The sequence below is a fragment of the Hakea prostrata genome, chromosome 8, assembly GCF_041222555.1.
Source record: "Hakea prostrata isolate BN-2017 chromosome 8, UWA_Hpros_2, whole genome shotgun sequence".
Taxonomy (NCBI): domain Eukaryota; kingdom Viridiplantae; phylum Streptophyta; class Magnoliopsida; order Proteales; family Proteaceae; genus Hakea; species Hakea prostrata.
In genome coordinates, this window is record NC_142607.1 from 49306050 (window position 1) to 49329522 (window position 23473).

Consider the following 23473-nt stretch of genomic DNA (forward strand, 5'->3'; position numbering starts at 1 on the left):
AAGGATGTCCATGCACTCACCATGAAATAATGATGGAGCCAGTAGGACCGGTCCATCCATCAACCACACAACACCAAGACTCCAGTCTAATGATAATGTACATCCACCTCTGCACCTGGTAAATATTATCATACTCCCAAGCGGGGCCCAACCCCACACCGCCCAGCAACTGCAGATCATCCCCGATAGTATGGTGTTGGCTACATTGGGTGCAATGTGTTATAGAGCATGAATGCTGATTGTAACCTAGCTCCTCCTCCCCCGCCTCTCACCCCAGCAAACAATAGGGAATGCTTCGATAGATGTCTGTGGTGAAGAGGGAGGGGTCTGGTCAAATGTGGAATCATAATGTGTAGCTCCTCCTCCTCCCGCCTCTCGTCTCGCACGAAAACTATGTCTAGGTGGCATGGATGCCCACGACCCGAACACACTGCCCCGTTTTCATATTGCCTCACACTATCGGCAGTAAGGACGCACGCTAGCTCCATGCAGCCTCATTGTCTCCATTCGGCTCGTACCAACACCCACAACCCTCCTCCTCTCCATCACGCGATTCCTCATCAACATCAAGAGTAGGTCCAGATAGCACTATATCCTCAAACCCGCTGTCCATCTCTCCGTCCCTCCCCTTAAAGTTCTGCAATTGGGACCATAAGGAACCACGGACACTGCAACATCTTATAACCACCAGCCAAATGTGCAATCTGGTGAACCACCGAATTCAAAGTCTGAGGCAATACGCATCGGGATCTCTGTCGGCGATCGGTGGATCCCCATGGCCAAGCAATGTCCCGAGTCCCACTACCGCCGCCACTCCCACTAGTTGCCATTTAAGATTCAAATGTACAGCTGAAAGTCAAATACATACATGAATCATGAATATTCCCAAATAATCATTAGAATAATTTTTAGATACATAAAAACATGTAAAAACAATTTATAAAACAACAAAACACACACTTTGTTCTAAGATAACATATATACACTGCTCAAACAAACATGTTAGTATTTTTAAAATAAACTACATAATATGAGCATCATTAAAAAAAACAGATAAATTTTAATAACATATTATTTTTTATAATTATTTTATGTAAAAATAATTTATAAAACAACAAAACACACACTTTGTTCTAAGATAACATATATACAATGCTCAATAAGACATGTTTGTATTTTTAAAATAAACTACATAATATAAGCATCATTTAAAAAAAAAACAGATAATTTTTTAATAAAATATTATTCAAAATAATTATTTAAATAAAAAAATACAGCAAGCATGATAATCAAAATATTAATACATGAGATTGTAGCCCTCTAAATGTAGTTTAACATAAATAATAATCACATTCATATCATAAGTATTTATTTATAATCTTTAATTTTAATTTTAGATAATATATTTTTAAATACGAAAATCAAAAAAAAATTAATAACAGAAAATTAAAATCCATGAAAGTGTAGATCTAAGCGAACATCAACATATAATATCACACTCATACAATCATGTAGAACCTTATGAAAAAATCAAATGGGGAAAATCACACGAAGATCCCGAAAATGCAATCACACAAAAGCTCAATTGTGGAGATGAGGATGATGTGCAGTGAATCCCCAACAAACCCCCGGCCAAAAAGAAGCCGGCCAAAAGGGCCCAGGAGGAGAGAGAGAGGCCGAGAGGCGAGAGAGCCCCGGCGAGAAGGGCTAAAAGCCCCTAAAGCAAAAAACCCGGCGAGACCGCCGAGAACCGCGGGCGTCCGCGGAGGCGTCTCGGCGAGTGCTCTCGTCTCGCGAGTCTCGTCTCGCCTTCTAAAGGCGAGTATCTCGCGATCTCGCCGATCTGCGATCTCCCACCATGCCTCAAACGACTTTCTCGAAGCTTATCACTTATGGGAGCAACTCCCAGACCAACTCTAATATGATCATTTCTTATCTTATCCATCCTAGTTTTGCCACTCATCCATCTTAGCATCCTCATTTTTGCTACACTGAGTTTATCTATAAACTTATACAACTTTTAATATCATATCACTGGTTCGGAAAAAAAAACAATTCCATAAACTCAATTCCTAAATTAAGATATTAGGTCAACTGATTTCCAAAGCTATCTATTAGTAGTTTTTTTTCTCCTTTTTATTCTTTTTAATTTTTTTAATTTTTTTAATTTTTTATTTTTAAATCCATAATTTCAACTCCTAAATTAATATATTAGGTCAACTGATTTCCAAAAGATATCTGTTAGAACTCTTCCCTTTTTTTTTTTTTTAATAACTTCTCAGTTTTAAATTATACATCTCCATCCCATAGAGCCACATGGGTGAAGGGGTACACGACTGGTGCAGCTCAACCCCCCGCATTAACCCCAGAAAAAACTAGGGGTGCCTTTCTGTCAAAGGGGAGTGCATCTGACATGACTGGGTGGTTTTCTTTCTCAAATGTGGCTCTAGATTTGTAGGAGACTAACTGGAAGCCAAATAGCATCTGAACAGGTAGGTTCGAAAATGCCAAAAAAGGGTTTTGATCAATTTAAGGGTTAGGGTTTTGACGTGTTGGTTATGCTCAGATGAGTGGTCAATCTATCTGTGAAGGTTTCTTGATGTTCTAACAGTGGAATAATGCTGAAATTGATTGACAGCAGAACAAAGGTTAGATTTTTGGGAATCTGGGAGAATCGAGGGTTTATAGTGGAATCTAGAGAGGGCTTTGAATTGATTTCTCATATGGTAAAGTGTGAAACTTGATTTAAGAGATGGAATGGAATCTTTCGATGGACCTCCAGCTCTAGGACTTCGATTCAGATGTGGAAAGATGTCTTCTTTGATGACAGCTCTAGACTTCATATGCTCCCCCCATAACTCCCTGATAGATTCCTTAAGGAACAAGCTCATTGTTGTTACTTGGTATTACATACTTCTCTTCCACAACCTCCTTGCCTGCCACAGGCTTCAAGTTCGTGCCCCCACCTTTTTCTGGTTTTGTGATTTTGGTAATGATATTCTTATTCACCCCCCCCCCAAAAAAAAAAAATAGAAGTAGAAGATTCCTCAAGGAGTTTTGCAATTCAACAGGCAGTGAGTGTCGAAATGCATGCAGAAAGAGAAAAGGAGAGAATGTGTACCTCAAGTAGCTCAGTAAGAGCAGCATGGAGCTCAATCCTAACGGAATGGCAGATGTCAATGTTTTCACTTGTTGTCATTAGGGCTTCCTGTACCCGTTGTGATATACCTGAACCTAAGTCAGGTTTCACTGAACTGATCCATTCTTCATGGTTACTTCTGAACTCATACCTACACTTCCAAATGATAAAATAATATTTTATTTTATTTTAAGGCAGTTTTTTTCTTTTTTTCTTTCTTTGGGGTGGGGGGTTGGTGGTGGGGTCAGGGGTGGTGGAGGCGTTTGTGGGTGAGGGGATGAAGGCCAGGTAGGATGGGAGAGTGAAGAGAAATATATCTTTTTACATGGCAAAATATTTCTAACAGTAAGGCAATTCTGTGTAAGAACTGTACCTCAGAAGCAACCCCATGGCCCTTGAAAGAGCCACTAATGACGGTATATTATACTCCAGTTGACCATTACTGTCATCCATAAAATGCTTCAAACTCGGAACTTTATCCTTGACATAATCACCAAGGTCTTTGTGCCTAACAATTTGACCTACAAAACGGAAAGAGAAGTAACACCTCAACTGACTTAATTCCCATTAAGATGAATGCAGACAGAACCCTTTGTGAAGGACTCCACACCACATGAACAAGAGTTTACCTCCACACAACTTTGTGATAGACTTGAGAAGAACCTGGGTCACACGATCACTGGGAATGTTCAGAAGTTGGAAACAGTCATCTGGAATAATGATAAGACTTGGATGTACAGGTGGCACATTATGTAATTGCAGTAGCACATGCCCTACTTGTTTCAAGATCACAGGATCCCTTGAAAACCATCCTGGATAATGAATGACGAATAGAACAAATAAAGTCAGGGAGAAGGTCCCAAGGAAGATAGTAAACTATTTAACTGCAACACACACTCCCTGCTAAAAGCAGACTTTGAGCCAAGGTGTTAAACAATCAAACTTCTGATTAAAAGAAACAAGCCAATTCTTTATCCCTGTTTGACAGGTATATCTCCATTACATGGCACCATATAGAGAGCTCTTTCTATATGCTTCAGTGCTTCACTTCTTCTTGGCCCACATACATGGGAGACTCCTTTGGTCAGACCAACCATTCGATGGGAAAGCCCAATCATGAATTAGCTATATGTCAAGTTTCTTTACAACCCCCAACCCCCGATCTACATTACATATCATGATAGGACATTTGCACTAGTTGTCAGAAACTAACTTAACTAGCACAAATTTAAATTTTCACCAATTTTGTAAGTTTCATATCGCCACATGAGAAAAAAGGACTTCACTCAAACTTGCTAGACTGATTGATGATGAACTGGACATATCTGTAATTTTTGAGCCCCAAAATAACTGTTATGTGCCAGATAGTAGGTCCATCCAGAAAAGCTTTAGATTGGAAATACAGAAAAATTTGTGCCCTTGTCTAAATGTAAAGGATTATTTATTTATTCAAGTTATAACCATAAGCATGGAAAATGCATTACTTAGAAGCAGTAAGGTAAGGGAGGGTACAGAGTGACTGATTTCAAAGAAAAAAGAATAGATTTTAGGTCTCAAGCACCGCCACAAGTTTCCTTGCTCTTATCTTGCTTCAAAGGCCTCTCTCACTGGGTGGTATATTTTCTTCAAGCTTGAGACTGCCCCAACCAGCCAGAAACTGTGGAACTGTTTGGTGAGTAAGACATGCGAGCTGCTATCTATGACCACATATTGCTGCTAGGAAGCTGTGATATCATAGTTTGATTGTTCTCTTCAGCACTAGCTGATTGTAGACCACCATTGCAAATCCACAGGTTCACCAGGGGTCTCAAACTAATTCATGGGGATCATCTTCACCACTATCTGCTAGGGAATCTGACTTATCAAATTTGTCAGATGCACCCATCTAGGGTTTATTTATCAGTAAGTTTCAAGTCAAATTGACCAATGGACCTATAAGAAATGGTATTGTTGGGTATTGAATTGATACGCATTTTCGGAAAAAGAAATAAATTTCTATTGATCGATATGAATAACTAAATGTTGTACGTCATAAGTTTGAGTCTAGTTGGGAGTTTAGTCTATTAGAAAGTCTTTCTTCTTTATGTTTTTTAGTCCCACATCGGGTATCATTCTACTTGCTCATTCATAACTATTATTATAAATAAAACCCTGCTATGTCACACAAGCCATAAGTCAAGATTCCACAAATTATTCAACATGGTTATTGGAGCCAATTTTGATCCAAGAACCCTAGTAAATTCTCATCGCGAAGCACCACGACCATCGCAGCTCACCAATCCCCCTTCTGCCAGGTTCTAACCATCACAGATCTGTCACCTCCACCTCCGCCACCTCCATTGCAACTCCAAAAGTCCAGCGACCACCATTGCTTGCAATCTGAACCACTCCTAGACCTTCTGCCAGCCTTAACCATAATCAGCGATAGGCCTAAGAGGATCGACTCATACCAGCGACCTCTCTAGGCCTATTGTTGCTTATCGCTAGGAACCCAAAAACCATGTGATTGCCTCTAAGGGCCATCGTTGCAATTTGCATGGCTCCTAGAGGCATCGCCTCTCTAGTTCGATCCACCTACAGCCATCGGCCTCTTTCTAGCCCTCTTTCAACCTAATTTTTGTTCTTTTGAACCTATCGTTCCTCTTACTTGCGATAGTTGCTAGAAGGGTTTCAATGATTCAAAAGTCCCTCTAGAACCAATCATCTGACCTAACCAGACTTCCTTCCATGATGAATTTCTTTCCTTCCTTGAAAAATCCTATTTTTTGACCTATCCAAGGAGGATCATGATTCTGTGAAATCGCAGGGGCCTATTTTGTAAATTAGAATAGTTCTAGGGTTTTTTTTTTGCAAATTCAAATGGTTCCAGAGAGTCATGTGCGTAAAATTAACTGTTGTCAGGGAGTTGTTTGTAAATTTAAATAGTCTCAGGGAGCTATTTGTAAATTTGAGTGATTTCTTTTTGCGATAGTTACTCCCACATCTCCCTTGACTGGTACATCTGAAGAGTCTCCAATGTCTTCTATTCATAGGGATCGTGAGTTTTCCCTGCTTCAGATGACCACAGTAAAACTCAATAGGACAAATTATCTTAGATGGTCTCGTTCAGTTTCCCTTACTGTTGGTGCTCGTGGTCTTACTGGCCATCTTGATGGGACTTCTACCAAACTTTCCCGGTCCACAACTTTCCAAGTAATATATAGATGAATGTTTGGTCATGGGTTTTCTCATCAACTCCATTGAATCAAGCATAGCAAATAGTCATCTCCTCCTTCTTGATTCGTCAACTATTTGGAAAGTTGTTAAGGATACATACTCCAGAGTTGGCAATGATGCACAATGCTTTGAAATTAGATGGAAAATCAATCAGTTGCAGCAGAAGGACCTTACTCTTTTTTCAATACTATAGCACTCTTCAGGGATATTACCAGACTTTAGATTTCTATGGAAAATTTACACCGAAGAATGTTGAAGATGCTATTGCTTATCAAAAATGGGAAGACAAACAGAGAGTTTATGAATTTTTGGCAGAATTGAATATAGAATTTGATCAAACTCGCGCACAGATCCTTTCTAGAGAGCATTTCCATTCTCTGGCCCAAGCCAATGGCATGGTAAATATAGAGGACAGTCAACGGATAACTATAGTACATACACAGACTCCTAATAGGTCTGCATTAGATGCTGGTTCTGGTAATCCTAAGCCTAGTTTTGGAAACTCTCGACCTCCTGTGAAGTGTGAGTATTATGGGAAGGAACATTATACAAAGGATAAATGTTGGAAATTACATGGACGTCCAACCAGTTCCCATGGAGAAGCAAAGAGTGGCAGTAGGGGCAGCAATCAAGTATCTACAAATCAGGCTTATTCCAAACATATAGAATACACCTACTCTTTCGTCAGCTGATGACGAAACTTGAAGGATCCTTTTCCAGGTTGACTCCCGGTGAGAGTGTTGCATTTTTTGTTGCCTCTACCTTTGGTTCCCAACCTCCTACAGGTATTTTCAGTTGTCACCATAGTTGTTAAGGCGTTGCCTAAGCATCGCCTAGGCGTCCGGGCGCCTTAAATCGGTGTATTATTTTCAGGCAATAAGGCGACGGCCTTGGGGTATGAGGCGTTGCCTCAAGTGCCTCAGACGCCTTATACCCCAAGGCGTCCGCTTTTTTTTATTATTTTTTTTTTAAATCACATAAAAGATGCCAAATCGAAGGCATATATTGAATTACTTATTAGATTCCGATTGTAAGGTATCTATTCTTTGAACCTATATGTATATTTATAATGACGCTACATGTGACAAAATAAAATAAAAACAAATAAAATCAAAAGGGAACAAGTTCTTGAATCGAGTCTCACACTCTCACTCTCACTCTAATCCATAATCTCTTTCTCTCTTCCTCTCTTCTTCTCTTCCATTCCTACGACGACACTCCAGCAAGCAGCAGCCAATGATGGGCGACTTCTTCTCTTCCTTTCTTCCCGCGACTTTTTATTTAGGACCTACTATGTGTGGTTTGTAATATGTTGGATGACTTGAGGTAGGCTAATATTAGTTTTTTTTATTATATAAGATATGATAGATTTATAATGAATTAGAGTGTATGAGATGTACACTAAAAATTTCACTTTAAACGCCTCAAAAGCGCCTCAGAGGGCGCCTCGTCGACTCATCGCCTCAACTCACCTAAATCGCCTCGCCTCGCCTCGTTGCCATGACAACTATGGTTGTCCCAGTGTCAATTATATTTATCCCTCTCGAATAATTGACTCTGGGGCAACCGACCACATGATTGGCTCATCTTCTTTATTCCACTTGTTCAGAATGTTCGAACAGTAGATGGATCCCTGTCCCCTATTTCTAGAAAGGGCTCCATCATCTATTCACCTAACCTCACCCTTTCATTTGCTTTGCATGTTCCTAAATTTTCAGGTAATTTATTATCCATTAGTAGCCTAACCTATGATATGAACTGCAAATTAACATTCTTTCCATCTCACTGTATTTTTCAGGACCTGGAGATGGGGTGTACGATTGGTAGTGGTAACAAAAGGAGGGCTCTACCTTTTGGACGATTCTAGCTCTCCATCTGCTCTTTCTACATTTTCTGCATCATCCTCTCTTGCGTTAGTGTCTTTATTACAATGGCATAATCATCTTGGCCACATTCCTTTGTCAGTTTTGTTTAGACTCTTTCCTGATTTGGTTAAAAAGTGTCATTTGAATTATTTTCGTTGTGATGCTTGTATTTTGGCCAAGCAAACAAGACATATTTATCCCATTTCAGATAATGGAAGTAAATTTCCTTTTTCTATTATTCACTTTGATGTATGGGGTCCTCCTCGAACTGTGTCAATATCTAGCCATCATTGGTTTGTTACATTCATTGATTGTTACACCCGCACTACTTGGGTTTATCTCTTGCATTAAAAAAAAGTGATGTGTTCTCCTGTTTTCAAAATTTCCACAATCTGGTTAAGACCCAGTTTGGGGCTGTAATAAAAATCCTTAGGACAGATAATGGGACTGAATCTTCAGGTGGTGGCTTCCCCTCTGTAGGATTCTACTAGGAGTCCAATTAGAGTTTGTTTAGGAGTTAAATTAGAGTTTGCATTCATATAAAACTCTATTCCTTGTAATAGTCTACTTCCCACTTAATTATATATAAAGGGCTTGAGATCATGGATCAAAAGCCATTCCACAACAATTACAACATGGCATCAGAGCCTAAGTTCGATTGATCTTCTTCAATTCTTTTTTTCCTTCCGTAAAAACCATCGCAGGAATTTTCAGCAACTGTAATACCATCGTAGTGTTCTTTCTTCTACAACAATTGCAGAATTTTTCCTACAACCATCGTAGGTTTTTTTCTACAACTATCGCAGAAATTCAAATTCAGAAATTTTCTGCACCTATCGATTCTTCAGTTTTGGACAGAAATCTGCCACTGCAAGAACAAGAAAAAGGAGGGAAAGAAGAAGAGAAGAGGAACCCTGCTGCTACCACCGCTGCTACAGCTGCTGCTATCGTCAAGAACCCTGCTGCTTCCACCACTGCTACTGGTGCTGCTCTCATCGCTGCTTCCGCCATCGACCAAAGAAACAAAAAGAACAAAAAAGAAAGAGAAAGTCCATCGATCTGCTTCTAGCTTCCAGGGACGTCATCGTTGCTTTTGCCATCGAACCAGGTAACCTCTACCGTCTTCGAATTTTTCAGGTATGAGGAAGAAGATATTGATTGGTTATTGATTTATTTGGTTGGGTTCAACCTCTGGTTCGGTGTTTAGTTTGGTTTAGTTTGTTGGTTCATTGTCCAATATTTTCCCTTTTTTTGTCTCTGGTTCTATTAGCCAAAAACCAGTAGACCAGACCAGATTTTTCTCTGGTTCTATTAGCCCAAAAAAAAAAAAAAAAAAAAAAAAGGGGGGTATTTATAACCTTTTTTAGGTGATTTGGCTATTTCATTCTGTGACGTTTTAGTTTTTTTTCAAAAGGTGAAGACTGAAGAACTGCAGACAATTTTTTCAACATGGCAACTATCGAGGGTACTACTGCTCCCACCGGCCCTGAACATTATCCCACTCTTCATCCTCTTTTGGTAAGATTTGATGGGAGAAATTATTTAATTTGGTCCCGATCTGCTTACTTAACTATTGCTGGAAGAGGACTTGTTGGATACATTACGGGCACCACTATCAAACCTACTACCACAAGCGTTTCACAGGATAAATGGATCTCGAATGACTCTCTTATTATGTCATTTCTCTTGAATTCCATGATTCCAAATATTGCCCGTGGATATCTATTACTTGATACTGCTGCCCAAATCTGGAAGGCTACTACTGAAATATATGGACAGTTGGGGAATGATGCACAGATTTATGAGCTACGAAAGAAGCTTCATGAGACTACCCAAAAGGAATTGACTGTGGCCCACTATTATGCTGAGTTGCGATCTCTTTGGCAAGAGTTGGATCATTATGGGGATTATCACCCCACTAACCCAGATGATGTGGCGACTTATAAGAAGCACATTGATAAGATTCGAGTATATGACTTCTTGGCCGGTTTGAACGTGGAGTACGATCAAATCAGAGTGCAAGTCTTAAGTCGTTCTCCCTTTCCTACACTAGAACAGTCTTATGCTCTTGTTCAGTGTGAGGAAAGTCGTCGATTAGCCATGCTTCATACTCCTATTATGGAGAAATCAGCTTTACAGTCTGTTCGGACTAAATTTGATCCGGCTAAGGAGATTGTCAAGTGTGAGCACTGTCACAAACCATATCATACCAAGGAAAATTGTTGGAAACTGTATGGGAAGCCTGCTGATTTTGAGCAAAAACGAGCACAAAGAAAGGGAAAACCAAAGGCCAATCTTTCTGAGATAGTTCCCACCACACCCTCTGCAGACGTTGGTTTTTCACAGGAGGAGTTCGCTACTTTGCGACGTATTCTGCAGTCTTTTACTGCCGGTACAGCCTCTATCACTGCTTCCTCTACTAATCAAACCAACTCCTACCTTGCTAATTTAGGTAAAACTTTTACAAGCTTCCAAGTTTCTTCAGTTTCTACTCCTTGGATTATTGATACAGGAGCCACAGATCATATGACATGTTTATCCTCTTTTTTCTTACAATATTCTCCAACTTCTGGAAAAGATAAAGTTCGAATTGTTGATGGCTCCTATTCTTCCATTGCTGGAAAAGGAACCATTCAACATTCTCCATCCCTTTCTTTGTCTAAAGTTTTACATGTTCCCTCTTTCTCTACTAACTTGCTCTCTATCAGTAGTCTTACACATGACTTGAATTGTAAAGTGACATTTTTCCCATCTTACTGTGTCTTCCAGGATCTGGTCACGGGGAAGGAGATTGGACGTGGTAAACTAGACAATGGACTTTATTTGCTCGAGCCGATTGAAGGATCTACTTCTGCTCTGACTACATCTTCTAATCAGGTCCATTCGGTAATATCAGACCTTCATCAGTGGCACCGTAGGCTAGGTCACCCCCCTCTAGGAACTCTTAAGAAAATATTTCCTTATTTAGTTTCTTCTTGTAATGAGGATGATTTTTTTGTGAAACCTGCATTTTTGCGAAGCAGACTCGTTATACTTATTTACCTTCTATTCATAATAGGAAAATTATTCCTTTTATGTTAATTCATACTGATGTGTGGGGTCCCTGCCGACGTGTGTCTATCACTAGCCATAGGTACTTTGTTACTTTTATTGATTGTCACTCTCTTTCTACATGGATTTATCTTTTAAAACAAAAAAATGAAGTTTTCCGATGTTTTCGTGATTTTCATAATATGATTAAAACTCAGTTCAATGCCACTGTAAAGATCCTTCGCAGTGACAATGGCACATAGTATATTGATGGTGAATTTCAAAGATATCTCTCTGACTCTGGCATAATACACCAGATCAGTTGCGTTGATATAACTGCCCAAAATGGAGTGGTCGAAAAGGAAGAATCGGCATCTTTTAGAGATAGCCCGTTCTATTATGATTGCTATGAATGTACCTGACCAATACTGGAGTGATGCTATACTCATTGCTTCTTACCTTATGAATAGGATGCCCAGTAGGATACTTGGTTTTAAATGTCCTAATGAGATTCTTCAGGGAGCCTCTTCTTTTGTTATTCCCCCAAAGGTTTTTGGATGTGTGTGTTATGCCAGAATCACAGCCCACCAGAGTAAGCTGGCTCCCCGCGGCCTACGCTGCATATTTTTGGGGTATTATGCAACTCAGAAAGGGTACAAATGTTATCATCCTCCCTCCAGGAAAACCATTGTATCCATGGATGTACTTTTTCATGAGTTTTGCCCTTACTATACACCTCTCCAGGGGGAGAGTCCTAGAAGAGAGGTGTTCTTTCCGACTCTAGATCTTCCTATCACACACCAACACAACTTAAGAGTCCAAGAAGAGTTTCCTGACCAGGGGGAGACTTCGGCCAGTATACCTGAGGACTCTAATCCTCCCCCTTCGATTTCTGAACCATGTGAAGAACCTAGCCAGGGGGAGACCACTCCTGTGAGACACACTGTTGGGGTCTTTCAAAACCAGATTAACCAGAATAAGGAGGTGCAGACTTATCAGAGGAAGAAATACAACCGGCTAAAGCAGGTGGAGAAAGGTGATACGTTACCACTTCAGTCTCCTGCACCAGAATCAGATTCTACTGAGGTATTTACTTCTGATCTTCCTATTGCTGTTAGAAAAGGGGTCAGATCTTGTACTCAACATCCCATAGCTAAATATGTTTCTTATAACTCTTTGTCTGACTCCTACCGTGCTTTTATATCCTCTCTGTTTCTAAAAGCTGGCAGGAAGCCTATGCTGATAAGAGATGGAAGGAAGCTATGGTAGAGGAAATGTAGGCAATGAAGAAAAATGACACTTGGGAGCTGGTTACACTTCCTCCAGGAAAAAAACCAGTGGGCTCCAAATGGGTATTTGTGGTTAAACAAAATATGGATGGATCAGTCAACAAGTTAAAAGCTAGACTAGTTGCAAAGGGGTTTACCCAGACCTATGGGATTGATTATCAAGAGACCTTTGCCCCTGTTGCGAAACTAAACACTGTTAGAGTTCTGTCGTCTGTAGCTGTAAACAAACACTGGAACTTACACCAACTAGACGTAAAGAATGCCTTCTTATATGGGGAGTTAGCAGAAGAGGTCTATATGAAAATCCCACATGGTTTCTCCGATGACAATACTACAGTATTTGAAGGGAACTCCTGGAAAAGGAATACTTCTGTCACCCACCGATAACCTAAAAGTAGAAGCATACACTGATGCAGACTGGGCTGGATCTCCAGACAGGAAGTCAATTTCAGGTTACTATACCTTTGTTGGAGGCAATCTAGTTACTTAGAGAAGTAAGAAATAGAATGTGGTAGCTTTATCTAGTACCGAAGTTGAATATAGAGCTATGGTTTGTGGAGTTTGTGAGCTACTATGGTTGAAAGGCTTGCTGCAAGACATTGGAGTCCAAGTTCCAAATCCTATGATGTTATATTGTGACAACAATGCTGCTACTAGTATTGCTAATAATCCGGTGCAACATGATCGAACTAAGCACATTAAAATTGACAGGTTTTTTGTCAAAGGAAAGTTGGAACAAGGGCTTATCTGCATGCCTTTTGTATGATCTGGAGACCAAGTAGCAGATGTTTTCACTAAGGGTTTGAAAGAAAGAGATTTCCTTCCTATTGTTGGCAAGTTGGGCATGACTAATATCTATGCCTCAACTTGAGGGGGAGTGTAGGATTCTACTAGGGTCCAATTAGAGTTTGTATAGGAGTTAAATTAGAGTTTGCATGCATGTAAAACTCTATTCCTTGTAATAGTCTACTTCCCACTTAATTACAAATAAAGGGCTTGAGATCATGGATCAATAAGCCATTCCACAACAATTACAACACCCTCTTAGCATTCTGATCATAGAATTATCCATCAAACCAGTTGTGTTGATACACCTCCTCAAAATGGGGTTGTAGAGCGCAAAAATAGGCATCTCTTGGAGGTGGCATGGTCCCTTATGTTTACTATGCATGTGTCGCCTCGATTCTAGGGTGATGCGGTTCAAACTGCCACCTATCTCATTAATAGGATGCCTTCACGTGTGTTAGATCAGCGTTGTCCTCTTGAAGTTCTCCTAGGTGTCCTCTTAAAGTTCTCCTAGATACAACCAATTTTACTGTACCCCTAAAGTTTTTGGATGTGTTGCATTTGTTCGCAACCATCATAGTCATAGTAAGCTTGATCCTAGAGGGTTACGGTGTATATTCTTGGGCTATCTCCCTACACAAAAAGGTTATAAATGTAACCATCTAGAATCTCGTCGTTTTTTTGTCTATAGATGTTTTTCAGGAATAGGTTCCCTTTTTTCTCCTCTTCTTTAGGGGGAGTGTCTTAGTGAAGAAGCTTCTTGTTCCTTGAAATTCCTCCTGCTGAGTTTCCTTTGACAAATTTTCCATTGGAAGATGGTGTGACTGAAAAGGAACAACTGGTGGATGTGCAGGGGGAGCCTAGACCTCCTCTGAAGACCTACCAAAGGAAGCAGAAGTCCCCCTCTAAGCCACGAAAATTGGAAGCCCCAGATCCTAGTCCTAAAGCAACCATTCCTCCTGGTGAGTCTGTTTCTGATCTAGATTTGCCTATTGCATTAAGAAAACAACCACGTACCTGCACCAAACACCCTATTTCTAACCATGTGTCATATCATTCCCTATCCCTAGAATTTCAAAGATTTATTTTCTCTGTCTTCCACCTCTATCCGTAGTTCATGGCAGGATTCAGTGTCTCACTCAGACTGGAAGGAAGCTATGGATGAGGAAATACAAGCCTTGAGAAAAAATAAGACATGGGATCTAGTATCCTTGCCTGCAGGGAAGAAGATTGTTGGATGCACATGGGTGTTTGTAATGGAAACACAAAGCAAATGGGACCATTGAGAGATATAAAGCAAGACTCGTAGCCAAGGGCTTTACTCAAACCTATGGCATTGACTACCAAGAGACATTTGCTCTTGTTGCTAAGATGACTATTGTTCGGACTGTTCTCTCATGTGCTGTAAACCAAGGGTGGAGTCTTCAACAATTAGATGTGAAGAATGCTTTCCTGCATGGAGAGCTGTAGGAAGAAGTATATATGGATGTGCCCCCTAGTTATACTAGTTCAGAGACCCATGGGAAGGTGTGCAGGTTAAAGAGAGCTTTATATGGTCTAAAGCAGTCTCCTAAGGTATGGTTTGGAAGACTTCACAAGGCAATAATCTCCTATGGCTACAGGCAAAGTAATGGAGACCGTACCCTATTTATCAAGCAGGATAAGTCTAATACTACAGTAGTCCTTGACTCCTTGTATATGTGTGGATGATATTGTCATCACATGAAACATTAAAGAGGAAATTACAGCCTTGAAGACTTTCTTGGGGACAGAGTTTGAGATAAAAGATATGGGCAGACTCAAGTACTTTCTTAGGTTAGAATTGGCTTGCTTTGCTAATGGTGTCTCACTCTCTCAAAGAAAGTACACCTTGGACCTATGAGAAGAGATTGGAATGCTAGGGTGTTGATGCGTCCAAAATCTACTCAGCCCTTGGATCTCCACGTGATGTCCTGCAAAACGAAAGCGTCAGATGTGGCCCGACCGCTGGGGTCGGGAGTCCACCTCCGAAGGCTAAGTCAGTTGATGAACTTAATCACAAACGGCTCTACTAGAAGCACAGAGCTAATGAATGAAGAAACGGGAAAGGTGATCTAGATAACAGGACGCTGATAGTTTGGATCTATCAGTATGTATCTGAACCTGAGTCTCAGATAGTATTCTTTTTGATCGATTGATCCGTCCCTCACCTTGTATGGTAGTGAGGTTTATATAGAGTGTACCTTCGAATCTCCTTCGTTGGATGCACTCGAGCCTTCTTCGGGTAGTCGTTGGATCTTATCAATAAGGTCCGTTGAGCGATAGACTTCTACTAGTTTGGGCTAGTAGAGGACTCCTGAGATAACCGTTAGGTTATGTGATAGTTATCCCTTTGATGATGATTATCCGCAGCCGTCAGTTTGAGTCTGCTGTCATCAGGGTGATTACCCTAATCCATAAGTAAGATTAGGGCACGCTTGCAGCCGAATAATCTTTCTTCTTCGACAAGCCATCTTCGGATCCGGTTCGCTCGGGAGCGATTCGGTTTTTCTCTGTCTCGACCGGGGTCGAGGGTCGGACCAGGTATGAACCCGGTCGGATCATAAACTCTCCATATCACGAGCCCCCGGACCAAGCGTTCGGTCGATCCCGAGGGCTTGGTTTTTAATCGGGTTCGTCGTCGGGTGATGATCTCTGCGTGCTTCATTAAATGTCATATCACATTTAATGCGGTGGTCACTTTTCCTCGAGCGTTGTGAGTGTAAGGCCACATGTCTTCGTTGCGATTGATCGTCGTGGCTCACGTCATCCAAGCGACGGTTTCCGAACGCCTATTTCGGATTCGTGAGTTCAAACTTTCAAAACGTCTTTGAATCTTGATTGTTGATTTTGAATCAATCTCGATCGTCCGCATTCCCGAACACTCGTGCGGGAGTTTTAAAAAGCGGTTCGTTGTCTTCGTAGGTTTCATTCTTCCCTGTCTGGAATTTGAACCTTTGTCGTCCTTCGCGCCTTCCCGCTCTCAAGCTTTGTCTCACTGAATCGGTAAGTTTCTTGATCTTTTCTTTTTGTAGTTTCTTGAAACGAGTAATGGCGGACGATAGGGCTTCTTTAGTACCCCATGTTGTTGATAGAATGATGCTTTTGCTTCTCCCGCTCCCGAGCAGTCGGATAGTGATAACAAAACCCTAACCGTCCTCCGGCGGGGAGTTCGCTGAAGTTTCTCAAAAAGGTTTTGAAAGAAAAACCGAAACTTCTCCTGTCCTTCTCGAGTCTGGATCTTCCAAGATTGTCGAGTCTTCTAGGCAGCCTCAAACCTCCGGGTCCAATGGTGGGCCTGGCTCTGTTCCTTCCATTTATAATGGAGAAACCCTTCTTTCAGCTGTCCAAGATTTTGACCTTCCTTCCTCATATCGAGTTAGGGCTCCCCACCCCGATGAGAGGGTTGATTCATCCCTTTCGGGTGAATTTTCTCTGTACATAGATGCACCGGAAAGCGGGGTTCGCTTTCCCTTTTTTAATCCTTTATTCTCCGCAGTTTTGAATCACTGGAACATTTGTCCCGGAATGCTCCTCCCCAATAGCTGGCGTCTCATCGTCGGCTTCTTGGGTTTGTGTTTTGAGCTTGGCATCACGCCATCTCTTTCTCTTTTTGTACATTTTCATGTTCTTTCTATCTCCCATCCTCCCGGATGGGTCTTTCTTTCCAAACGCAATAAGGCTGAACTTGATTGGAGGGGCAGCATCCTTGTCAAAGGAACTTGCCCTTCTAACCACAAAAGATGGCGCGAACGATACTTTTTCTACGTCGAGCGCCTCCATCGGATCTTAACTTCCCGACCACCGGAGGAAGTTTACTTCTTCGTCTGAAAGTAACCGGGGCCTTCCCTTATCTAAAGAAGACGAGGTAGCCATCAGGAAGATCAAATCCATTCCGTGGTATCAAGAGATACATGGATATGAAATGGAGTATAACTCCATCCTTCAAGATCTTGGGGCTTGGCTCATTGTGAGCTTCTAACCATCATCCTTTGATTTGACTGAAATCTTATGTCTTGAATTCTGATTCTTATCCTTCTTCTTTGCAGTGCCTCCCAGAACGAACCCTGAAAGACTGCGGGTGAAGGCCGCTAGGGCCGTTGTGACAGCCGAGCAACGATCGCCCGGGGTCTTGATTTGCAGATCAAGAGGCTTCTCTTCCCTCTCCCGACCCCCTCTTACGGGGTATCGGGAATATCGGCCCGTAGCTGATGCTTCGGGTAAAGGGAAGAAACCAATGGTGGAGAGGGCTAACGTCTCTTCCTCCGTCCGAACCAAGAGGAGGCATGACACAATTGATGCTCCCTCCAATAAAAAATCCAAAGCTTCGACGGATGGTGAGGAAGTCTTCATCCCCAGTGGACCCCGAAGATGACCGACGGGGTCACTCGCGATCCCGAGAAAAGCTGCAGAATGGAGCTCCCTCGGTCTTGCTCCTTCGATCGCCGGGAGTTTGAAGTCCTGGATGACACCTCCCTTGTTAGTCAATCTACAAGGTACCGGTCTTCTTGCTTATGTTTTCATAATTTCTTATGACTTCTTCGATATCTTCCGTCTTCCTAGGAATGCTTGTGTTGAGCTTTTATCAACACATGGAAGCATTGAGCCGTGTTGGTCGCACCAGCTCCTTGCTGCAAACTTGTGAAGAGAAATTGGCCAAAGCCAATTCTAAAATAGACCAGCTGACTGCGGCTACCGTGGAGCTGCCGAAAAAGCATGAGGAAGAAGTGATCTCCCTCAAGGAAACTCTTGAAGCTTCGAGAATTCGTGTCTCTCGCTGCCGAGCGCGAGGCCGAGAAGCAAAAGGCAGCTGCCACGTTGTTTGGTGACAGCCTTGAAATCAAAAGTAGGGAGCTCGAAGAACATCTGAAGTTGGCAATCCCTAGCAAGCCTGAGCATATAAAGCCAGACCTTCGGAAGGAGTGCATTCGGAAATATTTGAACAGCGTACCTTTCTCCGAATTGCTAGGTTTTTACAACATTCAGGGCTTATCGCATGGGGCGTAACGACATTTGGGAGCAGATCCTTGGAACGATCCCCGACTTCGACATCGCTCCTTTTCGCGAGGTATGCCACCCCAGAGGTCTTCGGGAAAGTTGGTATGGATCTCCCGACCGGGCTCGGGGAGTAGATGATCCTTTTCCGGTGACCCTCAATATGAGGCATATCTAGATGACGAGCCGGCACTTCCGGAGGAGAAATCACAAGCCGAGTCTCAAGTTGTTGTTGTAGAGGATTCAGCCGATGCCACTCTTGAGGAAGGCTCTTCGCATGGTCCTGAGAAAAGTCATCCCGACCAAGGTCCCTCGGGCAACAATGAAGAAAAGACTTAGGAAGTTGTTCTTTTGTAAAGATGTACCCTCAATTTAATGAATAGACATTTCTTTTTTCATGTTGGCCTCTAAGTTTCCCCGTCTCCTGCTGAAGTATTGCCTTTAATATCAAAGTATTAATGATAAAACTTATCACTTAACTTTTCATTCCTCGCCGAATAATGATCTTATAGAAATATTGTGAAGATGCATTTCGGGAAGATACGTTAATCTTCCCCACTACTTCATTTATTGCAAAGTCCGCACGTTTCTCTTCGTGAAGTTCAAACGTTTTCTCGCTTTTTGTGTACTATTCATTGTTTCCAATGAATCGGAAATACATCCAATATTTTAATGGCAGGTGCGACGATTGGAGGTTTCTCTGCATCAGGTGCTCGCTTCCACATGTTTCCATGTGACATCCCTTCGACCGTTGATCTTGCTTTTTGTGGATTTCGAAGCGTCGTTTCGATCTGGGTCGTCGGTTGTCCTTAGCCTTCAACCGTCGTCTTATACCTGAGGCTATTTAAAGCTTTCGTGGGTACTCTCCATCTATCCCGACTTCGCAAGATAGATTTGCTAAAGTGCCAAAGCAACCTTTCGTCCTTCGGCCCGCTTCCGTATTCCTCGTACTCCAACGATGACTCTATCCATTTCGAACAAGTGAGTTTTTTGATTTCTCATCTCTTTCCCCTCTTCCCCCGAAGTAAACTGCACTGAGAATTATACTTGGGGTTTAGTTTGTTGGTCCGTCGAAGCTTTAGAAAACTAGGGTTTCCCCATTGTTGCTGCCGTTTATTTTCTCAGATCGATACGGCTGTTTTTTTTTGTTGTTTTGCATAGTGGCTCCCAAGATCAACCCGAACTTTATCAGAGCAAAATCTCGTAAGAATAGCGTTCCGTCGGTGGTGGTTGGGGCCAGTGTGGTGGTTTCAGCTAGTGAATCCTCCAAGCGTAAGGCGACTGCGGCGGTGAATCTTCAAGTCGATTCCCGCAGCCTTCACGGTTGATGCCGTCCTGCGCCTCCTTTGCCCGAAGTGACCGCTCGTCTTTCCCGGGAAGATCTTGATCACTCCGTTGCCGATGGTGTTGCCGGCAATCCCGCTGGTGAGCTTGTTGGTGAGCCCCCGAAGAAGACTCTTCGGGCATCCGAGGAAACTATGTTGGCGTCGATGAAGGTGTGGCCCCAGCAGTGCTGCTCCTATTTCTAACTCTAGTGCTTGTTTGGCATCCTCCTCCTCTCCTTCCGAGTTGGAGGATTTTGCCACCAGGAAGCGCCGTCGGGTGATAAGTGATGAAGCTCGACCTTTGCTTGGTGTAGTTCATCCTTCTCATCCTTCGCTGAATTAGTGTCAAACGAGTTTGACAGAGCATTGGAATGGTGTACTCGCTGCTCGAATGACTTCGAGAGCGCAGTTCTTTCCAAACTTCCGGATGAAGTCTTTACGAACTCACTGGTGATGTAAGTCTTTCTTCATTATCCTCCGATTCTGAAAAATTACTTTTCGCTCCTCGCTAACTCGAAAGTTGTTTGCAGGAGTCTTCACGGTAACTTCCACAACCAAGTGGAAGCAAGTTACTAGACTCGATGAGGTTGAGCAATGAAGTTTCTAGGCTTCGGGAAATCTCTTAAGCTAAAGATGTTGAAATTGCTCGCCTTCGGAATCTAGCTTGGGAGGTGGCAGGAGAAAAGAATTCGATGATTGGTCGTCTTCGGTCGGACTTGGATGATGCCGGGGAGAAGATCCGGCGACTGGAGCGGACAGTTGGAAAGTCGGGAGCTAAAGGATCGAAACATTACCCGAAAGGCAAGCTGTCGTTCCTTTGCCCGAATCCCTTCCAATCGATGTTCGCAGAGCTGCGTCTTCAAGTATTTACACAAGTAATCCTTTTGTTGATATGCTGAATGCTTATAACTTGCAAGGCGTATCGGGATGGTGAGAACGAAGTATGGGAATCAATATTAAGGAAAGATCCTCATTTTGATACGACTCCCTACAAGGTCTTGTTTGCCATCCTGAAGTATTTACCGACTGGATATTCCTCCTCCGGACTCGGACCAAGGATAAGATTGATCCTCCACCTTCCGATCCGGATATTATGCAATATCCTGGAAGATTCTCCTGTTTATTCTCCGCTGGAAGAAGTCAATTATGACGAGCTTGTACCGAATGCGAGTTTGGTCAAGGACCATTCTTCTCCTGGACAAGCTGGACAAAGAGTATGAAATTGCGGAGGATTTTCTGAATATCGAAATATTTTTGTAATCCTCCTTTCTTTTCTTCTTTTCCTTGACTCCTCACCAATGGTTGACTCATATGTTTGTTCTAGCAAAGTCGCGTCGATCTTGTATAACTTGTTAACAGTCACCTGTAATGACTTTCTTCTTTGGTCGAAGATTGTATCCAGCTCTTGTAATTGTTTTGATACTGGCCTCTTTGGATCTTCTGAAGAAATAAGAAATTACTTTATCTTGAACTTTGCCAGCCACTTGAATCGCCGTTGTATTAGGTCTTAGTTGTCTGAAACAATGCCTTTACTTAAGGATTTCCGGAGAAATACAATAAGTCTGAGAAGGAACTCACTCGGGTTTTAAACCGATGCCTTATACTTAAGGATTTCCGGAGAAATACAATAAGTCTGAGAAGGAACTCACTCGGGTTTTAAACCGATGCCTTATACTTATGGATTTCCGGAGAAATACAATAAGTCTGAGAAGGAACTCACTCGGGTTTTAAACCAATGCCTTATACTTAAGGATAATTCAAAAATTCAATAAGTCTCGAAGGAACTCACTCGGGTATCAAACCGACGCCTTGCAAAAGGAACTCACTCGGATTTTCATCCGATGCCCCGACTTAAGAAAGTTCGAAAGATTTTCCATAAGTGTTGAAGTGTTGAAGGACCCACACGAATTTTCATCCGATGCCTTATAGTTGGATCTTGTTCTTGAATGTGGTGTATGATGCCCCCCAATCAAAAGATAGTTTGTTGAAAGCCCAAAATTGCATTGACTGAGTTGAAAATGATTACATCGCGAACAAAATTGAAATCATCTTCAAGGATAAAACTTTTTGAGATGCCTAGCATTCCACGAACGATCCAACTCTTTCGGGAATCAATGTTCTTCACCTGTAAGCTCTCGAACCGACCGGTTTCACAACCATATAGGGTCCTTCCCAGAAGGGTCCAACTTTCTTTGGTGACGCGGGTCGGAAGCTAGGGTGTTTCTCAACACCAAATCTCCGGCTAAGTACCGACGATTCTTCACTCGAGTATTATAATGAGACGCTATCCTTCTTTGATAATGTTGAGTTCGTGCTATTGCCTTTGCCCGAACTTCGTCCAACAAATCAAGACTATCAAGCAGTCCTTGTTCATTTGCTTTTTCCTCGAACTCACGATCCCGTAACGTCCCCACCATTATCTCCACAAAGGTGCCAATGCTTCGGATCCATATGCCAACCTCGAATGGAGTTTCTCCCGTAGGTGTTCGAACCGTAGTTCTATAAGCCCACAAGACATTATGTAATTCTTCGACCCAAGAAGCTTTGTCGACTTCGAGTCTTCTCTTTATTCCTTCCAAGAGCGTTCGGTTAGTAACCTCTACCTGGCCATTGCTTTGGGGGTATGCCACCGAGGACATACGATGCTCGATCATATATGTTCCACAGTAATTGCTCAAATTGTGGACGATCGAACCGAGTACCATGGTCGATGACAATTATCTTTGGAATCCCAAAGCGATATATGATTGATTCAAGCACAAATTTCTCCACTTTTTTCTCAAGAATTGTCGCCGATTGCAATCGGCTTCTACCCATTTTGTGAAGTAATCAATTGCTACTATCGGGATATTCCCGTCCGCCCGATGCCTTGGTGAATTTGCCCATGATATCAATTCCCCACATTGCAAAGGGAATAGGATTTAGAATTGAAGTCATAATTTCCGCCGGGCGCTTCGACATCGTAGCATGAATTTGACAGTTACTACATCGACGAACGTAGTCCATAGCAGCCTCTTGGATCTTAGGCCAATATAACCCAAGTCTTAGAATTTTGTGGGCCAGGGCTCGCCACCCATGTGAGCGCCACAAATTCCTTCATGAACCTCACCAAAGCTGATTTTGCTCCTTCGGGGCCTATACATCTCATAAGGGGTCCAAGCATAAGATCTTTTGTATAGTCTCCCATTCCGAATGACAAATCTAGCTGATCGAATCTTGATCAACCTTGCCTCTACCGGATCCTCGGATAACTTGTCATCTCTTAGATATTCGATTATTGGATCCATCCAAAGAACGTTCCGCTTCAATATAAGAAATTTCTTTCTCATGATAACTTGGAAAAGTTACCTCTTCAATGTAGACCAAAGGGTCTAGATTCTTTTCCTTGGCATTGGCTAGTCGGGATAGCTCATCCGCCACCTGAATTTTCATTCCTCGAAATCCGAGATATCTTCAAATTCCGAAATTGGTTCTGAAATGCCCGCACTATCTCCCGATATTTTTGCAAGCGTGGTTCTTTAATGCCATACTCCCCCCGGACTTGGTTGACTATAAGCCGAGAGTCACTATAAATAGTAACATCTGCAATAGCTAATGCCTTTGACAACCGAAGTCCCGCTATCGTGGCCTCATATTCCGCTTCGTTATTACTTGCATCAAATGCGAATCTCAAAGCATATCGAATAATAAATCCTGCTGTACTTTTTAATAGAATTCCAACGCCTGCTCCATCTTTATTACTCGAACCATCCATATATACCTCCCAAGTGGTTGGTATAATGGGATCCTCAATGGTGGGTTCCACCGGTG

At 42.1% G+C, this 23473-nt stretch overlaps 1 protein-coding gene across 3 annotated transcripts in view; it reads right to left on the reverse strand.

The window, feature by feature from the left end:
* The window catches only part of LOC149008394 (amidase 1-like), a 45176-nt gene that overhangs the window by 14812 nt on the left and 6891 nt on the right, over positions 1 to 23473 (reverse strand). For all 3 annotated transcript variants that reach the window (XM_089167565.1, XM_089167567.1, XM_089167564.1), the window contains 3 exons: positions 3769 to 3951; positions 3513 to 3660; positions 3122 to 3290 (listed from right to left, as the gene is read on the reverse strand). In XM_089167565.1, the coding sequence (XP_089023691.1) occupies positions 3122 to 3290; positions 3513 to 3660; positions 3769 to 3951 (500 nt within the window). The remainder of the gene's footprint in view (positions 1 to 3121; positions 3291 to 3512; positions 3661 to 3768; positions 3952 to 23473) is intronic.